The 9,952-nt window shown below is 40.9% G+C and overlaps 1 protein-coding gene across 1 annotated transcript in view; it reads right to left on the reverse strand.

Annotated features, from left to right (window-relative positions):
* Positions 1-252: 252 nt before the first annotated feature.
* Positions 253-9,952, reverse strand: part of LOC104508809 (collagen alpha-3(IV) chain-like) — a gene marked incomplete at its 5' end in the record, with an annotated part of 38,477 nt that continues 28,777 nt past the window's right edge. Inside the window, 12 exons of the mRNA XM_010150545.1 lie at positions 253-434; positions 935-1,147; positions 1,740-1,838; positions 2,889-3,008; positions 3,124-3,195; positions 4,538-4,610; positions 5,043-5,173; positions 5,747-5,932; positions 6,976-7,026; positions 8,009-8,107; positions 9,116-9,196; positions 9,470-9,596. Coding sequence (XP_010148847.1) covers positions 253-434; positions 935-1,147; positions 1,740-1,838; positions 2,889-3,008; positions 3,124-3,195; positions 4,538-4,610; positions 5,043-5,173; positions 5,747-5,932; positions 6,976-7,026; positions 8,009-8,107; positions 9,116-9,196; positions 9,470-9,596 — 1,434 coding nt within the window. The remainder of the gene's footprint in view (positions 435-934; positions 1,148-1,739; positions 1,839-2,888; positions 3,009-3,123; positions 3,196-4,537; positions 4,611-5,042; positions 5,174-5,746; positions 5,933-6,975; positions 7,027-8,008; positions 8,108-9,115; positions 9,197-9,469; positions 9,597-9,952) is intronic.

Here is a 9,952-nt window from a genome sequence, read left to right on the forward strand (position 1 = left end):
GTCACCGATCTCCACTCGGACACTGCGCCGCTGACTCTCTGAGTACGGCCATCTAGCCAGTAGCTTTAATCTGAATTTTCTCAGAGTATCACTGAATATCTGACGTATTCAAGTGAGTTATCAAAAATCAGGTGGTTAAAAACAGTGCTTGTACTGGCTGAGATGGGCAGTTCTTTGCCTATGAATCACCATTCAAAACAATCTATGATGCCTTTGTGGTTCCAGGCTGGAAGAGCTAAAATTCTTACACCCTTACCTGCTTATATGAGGCTCTAGTGCCCTGCCAGAGATCGGTGCCATGTCTACTGGCATTACTGCTGCGGTTGACAGCCAGTATGAATAATCATTGCGAGAAGCAAAGCTACAGACATCATTGGTGTTGCAGAATAAGAATGGCATGGTGGTAAATCTCTGCAAGCAGCTACCAGCTGTTCCTAAAAGACAAAAGAGGAGAGTTTTGTGAGAAATAGATTATATTTAGTGCAGCAAACAGAAGGGACACATGATGGCATCCATTCTACTATAGTGAGAATTAAACCAGTTGATAACCATAAAGAGAGAAGTGTCTGCACGCTGGAATTATACAAAAGCAAAATGCTTAAGGTATGTATAAATATACCTCAGATCCCATGTTGTTACCATCAGCCCTGTGTGGACGCTGTGGACATTTATACTCAATATCTATCCAAAAGTAACTGAATTCCTCCTCAAAAATGTCTAGAAACAGCAAAAAGGGAGTGTAGGAGTGCAGGAAAGAAAGGTGTCTTTCAAGCCATGATTCCTGAATTGACTCGGAGCAGTAGACCGCTCTGGAGATAGATGGTTGAAACCAGTGCTCATCTCGGACACTTGCTGTGACTTTGGTTTCATGAGGACAACTTAGCATTACTCATCTCGAAAGAAACCAATCTGAAAATTTTTACCAATACAGTACCAAGATCTTGCCCATGTGCTCGTTCATTTCCTTGTACAAAAAGCAGTGAATAGCCAACATAGATCTGTGACGTCCCATGTGGGCAGGAAGGAATCTTTGTTGATTGACTGTGTCGGGTGAAGATGAAACCCCTTCTTGTTGGACCAGCAGTGAGGGTACCAGGTGACCCAGGTAACCCCTGTAGACCTGGAAAGCCAATCAGTCCGGGATGTCCTGTGGAGGGCAAAGAAATATGACTACAAGTATGATACTTTTGTTTGAATTTTTACTTCCTTTAAATAAGTGGAACCACTTGAAAAGTAACAAAAAACTTATCAGTCAGAAGATACATCTTGAAAATTGGTGGCATTTGTTGCTAGGTGTGTTAACTCCTTCAGACCTAGCTCAGGTACAGGTAGCTTTACATTAAAATATCTCACTATTCCATGAAACGATGCGAAGAAGCGTGGCCATTGCCACCAAAAAAAAGTTGTAAAAACATTTTATGGTGACTAAATAAAAATGTTTAGTTCTATTTTGATGCCATATAAAGGCACACTGATACCTGGGAATTTCAAGTGGGTAAATAGATGGGATTAATTACAGGAGCATAGTCAAGGCATATTTTTGTAAAGTATTATTTCAGCTGTGAACATGCATCTGTTAAAAGCTAAGAATGTGCTTACATGTGCTGGTGGCCCTAAAGCTACTGCAAACGTTACAGAATCTCAATACATGTGAGAGGAAGGATTTAGAGCAATCAGGAATACAGTTTATCTGTAAATTCAGTAGTAGCAGTCAAACAGAGGTGTCTGCTTTCCTGTACCTCTTTGCCCTGGAAATCCTCTGTCTCCTTTTGGACCAGGCAGTCCTGGTTGACCCGGATGACCAAAGCTTCCTGGTAGACCTTTTACTCCTTTAGGTCCTAAATTGTAATCAAGAAAAAAAACCAAACCCAAAACAGAATAATATAGCAGTACTTATTCTAGATTTTAATAACTGTAAATGAATAAGTCAAATGTAGCTGTGGTAGACTAAAACTATCAGCATGAATTTGCTAAGTTTTGAGACTGTCTGTAGTGTTGCTGTCACCATATTTCCTAGCAGGAAGGTCACAAGGACATACTGAATGTACTGCAGAAAAATATTATTCTCGTATGAAATGTTTACAGAAACTGAAGCAAAGAGCTTTACCTTTGAGCATGTGTCATACGCTAGAAATAATACAAAAATATAGTAGCAGGCCATAATAATCTTGGTCACCGTTTGTAATTCTATGAATAACTCAGCTCCTTTGTAAAACAACTTTAAGGACAGTGTAAAAGAACGTTTTTTAGTGCCTGCTTTGTTGTGCTGGACACAACTGTCATTCCCGAGTGGTGCATGCCTTCGGGCAATCCTGGCACCCTGAGGAGCTCCCTTCCTGGGGTGGAAAGCTGTGGTATTGAGAAGGGTGGCCAAGTACCCACTGCACATCCTACCTGCTCCTCGCTTCCCCATTCTTCACAGCCGAGGCAGGCTTCACTTCCAGTGACAATGGAGAAGTAGCCAGTCTCTCCTTTCCCCTCCCACCCCGGACTGTGACAGACACAACCACTTTGTACTCTACCACAGGTAGAGTACTTCTATTACAAATGGTAATTTACCTCCTAAAATGACAAACATCCTAAGCACGGTTCTGGTTACATGAAAATGGTGAATGTTTTGATCCAAGTTTACTTTTTATTCCATTATTTTGCTTAGGCTTATGTTGAGGGAGAACTTGCTCACTGACTGCAAGGGTGGACGAAAAAATGGAACAGGACAGCTCACAAGTACAAGGTTGTTAACAAGGTACAAAGAGCCATTTTTAAATATGGAGAGGTATTTTTAAAGACATGTTCAATTTTCTATGCAGGAGCATGTTTTCCCAACAAAGCAAAATGTTCCACTAAGCAGCACACAAAACATGCACAGAGATAAAAATATAAACCACCTTGTAGTCCAGGAATCCCTTGAATTCCTTGATCACCTGGTGTTCCTGGGATTCCTGGCAGTCCAGGAGGACCTTTGCTTCCTGGAACCACGAATATTCTCCCAGGGACTCCAGGTGGACCTAGCAGCAAAAATATAATTAAGAGCTTTATATTAAAAGAAAGCAAACAAACTACAAAACAAACCGACCAGGTTAAACTGAGTCAGGTGGTGTTAGAACAAAAAGGGTTGGTTACCACGCTGGCCCTTTGGTCCCCTTGGCCCTTCTGCACCTTGTGGTCCAGGGGGTCCTTGATTACCCTTTTCACCTAAAACAGAAGATTGGAGACATGTCTGTCTGGTTCAAAACATCAAAACCACTGTCAGAGTTTCAGAGGCTTGTTTAAGAGTCCATACAACCTTCCCAAAGAGCTACACGGCGTGTAGACTCGTTTGAAATGCAGGAGCGGACTTCTACAGCTCTACCATTTCTGTATAATTTACAGGCCACGTGCAGTCAGTGTATAAGATGTTTCCATGCCTATCTTCATATAATGGCTGGTCCCATAAGCCTGGCTTAAAATCTGAATTTAAGACTACGTCCTTTCCATCTTCTGTGTTTTTGTCACCCTGTTTGCAGGTCAAGTGCCGCCTTCAGTGATTCTGGGCAGTTCAGCTCCCTTCAAGCCATCCTGTGAGTTATGCTGATGGCAGATAGGAGGGTTTTAGCGTTTAAACTGTTTGAAATTTAATACGCAATTCTTTTTCACTGTGCAAAATACGAGGTTACAGATAGATTTCCCTCCACAGCTCTGCTGGAAATAATAATTAAAAAAAAAAGAGGTATTTTTATCATCAAGTCAGGAGATTTGACTGATTATGCCATGAAATGAGAGCTTTTTGCTTAAGAAAGTAAAATACTGTCTGTACAGTGACTTTTCAAATTAGAACAAATTTAAAATACACAATAATTAACCTACTGGTTTGTGTTCATGCTAAACACGTAATGACAATTTTGTGTCACTGTAAATCATGCAGTTGAAAAATAAGAACACTGGAGTAACGCAGACCCGTATCACATTTAAATCGCTAGAAAAATGTCTAAATTAAAAGGATTTTTAGCCAGCTACTGGTCCAACTAGCCCCTGGGAATATGACATTAGTGAAGTCAATATATTTAACAGTTCATCTGTGATAAACTGGTAAATCAGATTATAATTGGGACCATTCCTGCAGCAAACAGAGGACTCGGTGGTCTGTGTTGGGATTATGATTAAACGTTCTTGAGCCCTTGGCTGAGAGGTTGCCAGAAAGTTACATCTTCTAGCAGTGGTGTGGCATTTCCAATTAGCAGACTCAGTCCCAAAGTCCTCACACATTATTACTCCCTAAGGACAAACTTGTTTTGAATTTGTGTGAGTGGAGGCCATTGAAGTTTCAGAACTTCCTTCACTTCAACAGCAGTTTGGACATACCCTTAGCATTTACCTCACAGAAAATGCTCTTAGTGAACGCTTTCATTTATAGCTGACCTACACCTTGCTCTCAATGGAAAAACCTCCTGTCTCTGGGACCACACCTGCTGCTATTCCACACACAGTATTATTATAACGCGATGTGTAAACGATTGTATTTGGCACACATTAGTGCATGCAATAAATCAATGAATACCTTTTACACCTGGGAATCCAAGAAATCCAGGGTCCCCTCTACCACCAGGATAACCTGACCGACCTTCTATTCCCTGCAAATCAGACAACACCAATAATAAACAGGAAGTACCATCTGCATGCTACGAAGCACACTTTATTTTGTTCAGAATATTCAAAGCATTGTGTTCACAGAACATGCCACAACTAGAATTATCTGCTCCATTTGTGAGCATGTCAGAAATAGTCATATCATTATTCCGTAATACAGAACAGCCAAGGAAATGACATGCCAGAAATTCACAGTGATTACTTTTTGCTCCAATTAAGTCCATCAAAGTCTGCTTTTCATATCCATTTTAATAACTTTCCTCTATTACAAGTGGGTTTTTTGGAGGATGTGGGTGGTTTTGTTTTGATTTGTTGCTTTGCCTTTTTTTTTTTAAAGTTGTTCTGGATATTATTTTCATGGCAAGAGCAAAATTAACAATGCAATGCAAGAAAGAAGCAATATTCCTTTCACTGACTTTTGGACCGGGAGGACCAACGTTGCCGGCTGGGCCTGTTGGCCCTGGTATGCCATCTGCCCCTCTAACACCTTTGCTTCCTTTCATGCTGGGAGTGGGAAGACCAGGAGGCCCTGTAAAACCAGGAGCACCTGTACGGAAACATCAGAGTAAGAAAAGACTACCGCCAACCGCATGTCACATATGTTACGTACAATACCGTACAACTCCCAGTGACTCTGCAATGGTACTCATGTTTACCACCTCAGTGATTCCCAAGGAAATATATCCATTAAAAAAAAAAAAAATCCACTATTTTTTCATAGCCTGCTAATTGAATCTGAGATTAGAACTGAGTTCTTGCAGTACTCTCTAGCACTACTGATTTTTTAATACCCTCCGGTTGTAGTCTGTAATCACACTCAAGCTATCTCACTTCCTTCAAGCTGGAATTCAGCTGCCCCGCAGGTCACATGGGAAGGAAGCGAAATAATGCAATTGAGTGGACTGCAAAGCTTAGTGTTATTTTAATTTACATCATATTGCACAGACCATCACCGTGTTTGCAGTGGCAGCACTGCATTAACTGGTACAGGAACTACCGGTTTAATGATGAAGCTCTCTTGGGAGAAGACCCCTTTGAACCTTGAGTTCTGCAGAGGCTGAATTCTGCTTTCAACTATCAGTATACCATTTCACATAAATCAGGAGTTATAACAACGCACCTGGTCTTCCATCTGCACCAGCAATACCTCTATTTCCTTTTTGGCCAGTAATTGCCATGCCTGTTGCACCGTGAAATCCAGGAAACCCCACTAAGCCAGGAGGTCCGACGGGTCCTTGATCACCCGGATGACCTTTCATACCTGGTGGTCCTGGAAAACCAGGCAGTCCCATGTTGCCTTTGATTCCTGCAAAAGGAATAATAATAAATACAATAATAATAAAGGTGTAATATGACCCCTGGGGAGAGCTGTCAAGATGGTAAGATGGTGTGAATACACAGAGTACGTTCATTTACTACACCACAAAGGTGGAACTCAGCCTTTGTTTTAGTATGCAGAGGTCCCCAAAGCCACCTTGCTACTGTCAAGCAAAATAGTTGTGAGATGACAAGACTCCCTGCGAGGTAGTGTGCACACTGCTCTTTTTTTTTTAATTTATTTTTAAAACTCCACTTCAGAGATTGCTCATACCAAGGAATAAACTTGAGAGAAGGGTAGAAAGACCAGATCAAGGAGTATTTCCTGATACATGAGTAGAAGAAATGCTTCTTTAAACATCAGAACTGGCAAATCCTTTAAAACTGAATTCTAGGTAAAAGCATCAATAGGAGTACAATAAAATAAAGAGACTACTCCAAGTGGATACTGTTCTAAGGTTGATCTGAGAGTTGTTGATCCATACAGGAGATTTATATATGGAGGGTGTGAAGAGAGGTTTTCTTCTTTTTTTTGATTACGTAAAGCAAATCAGTGGATTTCTGTGAGGACTAGAAATACAATGCAAAACCTACAAAATGGGAGAAGTGCCCTCAGTGAACTGTTCATCTGTGTAAAAGGGGAGATGAACAAAATTAAAATGCAATCACTGTAGCTTTCTTACAGTATGATTGGTGTTCAGCAGCACCTGTTTTCATTACACCATACTCTGTTAATCAAATTATGTATCAAAGTAAAATTTCAAAAGCTCTAGGCTGTGTGTATCACCTTCACAAAAGCACAGAAATTAGCTTCTGTATTTCCCTTTTACAGTAGTTCTAACTTCACAAGCAAGAGCTCTCAACATTTAATGTATAGCGCCAAATTGTTGACCAAGAGCAGAGAATTGCTGTGACAATTCCTCTGACACCCTTCGTGCCTTTCAAGCATCCAGAAGCAGAAGGTAGCTTAAAGATGATGATGACTCTGGTTATTTAAAAATTAAGCATTTCCTATCTGAAAAGACAACTCACCTTTACGACCAGGAATACCTCGAAGTCCGGGTATTCCTCTCCCAGGTGTTCCTATAAAACATTAGGTCACGTTACACTCAAAGTCCTCAATAATTGTTAGAAAGCATCATAGCTGTTTAATATTTCATACATTTCTTCACAATTCACTGAATCAGGATAGAGATTTTAGTTATATGGAAAAGGCATCAGTTATTTCAATTTCTTCTATCCAGAAATACGAATTAAATGTGTAGGTTTTCCTTTATTGTAGGAACTCTTATTGATCAGTCATATTTGAGGTACATTCTACAATAATAAGCTTTGTCTTTTTTCAGAGAAAAAAAAGAAACAACAGAAGAAAAATCTTCATTTAAGTTAGTTACTAAGAAAAAATGTAAATACGTAAAAAAAAATAAATGGTAACAGTGATTACTCCAAGCTTAATATGAAAAAATCTTACTGAATACTATGAAGGCCTTCTCAGTATCCTCTTTATACTAATATGCAAAAAAACCCATTTTAACTGTAAAATATGAAAACACTTTCTGTCAGGATTCAGTGGAGGATGGAATCTGTGTGTGGCGTTGGTGACACCAGGAGTGACATCTAAATGAAAGGTTTTACAATCTAAGGGCCAGGCCTTGGATACCTTCCCTATTCATGTAAGCAAACACCTTGATTCCTTTTATCTTATTTCCACATAATGGAGGAGACTCCTTTAAAAGGATTCTGGTTCTTTTCATCTCTTTGAGGTTAAACACATAAGAACTGTTAACAGCAATCCTTTGGCTCTTGCAGACATTAACGTTTTTAGGGGAGGTTATGACAAATCACATGTAGAACAGAGCAGTGACATATGCATTTCGGTTGTTGACAGCATGTACAACAATTATAGAGAAAAACCTGTACGTAAAAGTGGAAAACCTTCTACTTCTGAACTTATCTTTGGCTCCACAGAAGCTCCTTATTAATTCTTCCCAAATAATCCTTGTCAGTTTAACTAGGGAAAAAAAAACAGTTGTAATATGAAACAACAGTATTTCATGGGTGTTACCTGGTTCTCCTTTTACTCCTGGGCGACCAGGCATACCATCCTGACCTTGACTACCTCTTTCACCAACAAGTCCATTTTTACCAGGATCTCCAACAGCCCCTGTGAATTATAATGGACCACAGTATCATTTTCACTTCTGTTATTCTGCATTTCAAAGGGAGAAGATGTGAGTCCCCTTTATTAAAAATTAATTAGTTAAGCCACTTCAAAGACAGATGTAACCAGTGTTGGTATATAAACATTTGAGAAGAGCAGCATAGACTTTCTGTCGAGCTCACTGGACTTCAGTGGATTTAACACCCCCACTATTTTCACACGCAGTAACTGTCCATCTTTCAAAAGACATGTTAGCATTCTGCCCTTGATTTAACCCACGCTGGTGGGAATCCATGCACGCAGCATGGTTTCTCTTCCCGCTTTATGACAAATTCAAGGTTTCTCTAAACAGAGAGTAGGTTCTGATCTTTGCTAACTGCCTCTAAGTCAGTGCCAGTTCACTACAGTCTACAAAACTACATCACCATAATTTTGCTGAGGATCTCTGAATATAGGAGCATTCAGTGCTCTGGCTGAAGAGAGTGACTGGCGCTCACTCTAATGAAGTCTGCCTTGCATACCGCTCTGTCGCTGCATCTTTAGAGACTCCCCTGTAGGTATATTTTGAAAGGTTTGATCTTTTCTGTTGCTTTAACAAACAAGTGCAATTGTCCCTTCTTTCCACTCTAATTCATTTTCTTCTCCTCCTCATCTAGCTACATCTTTATTATTTTCTTTTAGGAGGTAGAACAAGCCTTTCTCACAGTAGTGTGGATATAACATCTTGAGACCTCTGGACGGGGAAAACCGAAAAAACCAGGCAAAAAGCTTTACAAGAGTGAAAGACAACTAAACCCTCTTGCCTCAGCTGAACTGACAACATCGAAAACTGGCTGTTTTCAACCTTAGCTGGAACCAGAGGAGGTAAACAGAGCCTCAAAACTAACACAAAGAGAGACTGCAGCTGCATCAGTTAAAATCTAAAAAGTTCAGAAGAACATCAACTGCCTTGTTACAAAGACAACAACAAACCAGGGGGCAGTGATTTGGGAGAGATGCTATACACCATACCCGGAGGGCCTGCCATGCCCTGTGGTCCTGGGCGGCCCTGACGTCCTTTAACACCAATATCTCCAGGAGGTCCAAGCTTCCCTGTAAGAAGAAAGAGTGCGGGAGAGGAGAAGATGGATTATCACTTGAGCCAGAATGCGCCTGAGAACTTTGCTATCGTTTCTGCTTCAGGCAGCTGTGAAAGATCTCTAGGTGACATCAGCTCGCCTGGCTGCACTGACGACAAAGGAGCTCTTTAGGTTTACAGCAGCTGAATGCAAATGTGTCACCTCACAGACCCCCCCAGTTGTTTACTGAGAAATTATCTTCCAGAAGCATGTCAATACCTCCTCACCCCTCCGAAACAAAACATACCTGGGATTCCTGCACCTCCACTTTCCCCGCTGATCCCATGTAGTCCTGGCACTCCTTTATGTCCTGGATGACCTTGGGATCCTTTTTCTCCTTTGCTGCCCAAAGCTCCTGGGAGACCTGGCTCTCCCTGAGAAATAGCAGTCGCACACAAACAGGGAAGAATCCCAATACATTAAATAGATTACATTCCATATCTGAACAACAGAAAAATCACACACAATTTTAAAGGTTACATAAGTGTAATCACAGTTCATTCTGATTTTCAGAAAAAATGAAAGTATACTAGTATGAAGCTGTACTGGGTTTGCGTGGCAAGGTTTTTGTAGCGGGTAACCCAGGGGAGGCTTCTGTGAGAAGCTGCTGGGAGCCTCCCCTGTGTCTGACAGGGCCAATGCCAGCACGACAGACCCGCTGCTGGCCAAGGCCAAGCCCACGGCAGCCCTAACACCTGTTGTTTTAGAAGGGACAACCCCACAAGAGATC

Source organism: Eurypyga helias, unplaced genomic scaffold (genome assembly GCF_000690775.1).
Source record: "Eurypyga helias isolate BGI_N326 unplaced genomic scaffold, ASM69077v1 scaffold11684, whole genome shotgun sequence".
Lineage (NCBI taxonomy): Eukaryota > Metazoa > Chordata > Aves > Eurypygiformes > Eurypygidae > Eurypyga > Eurypyga helias.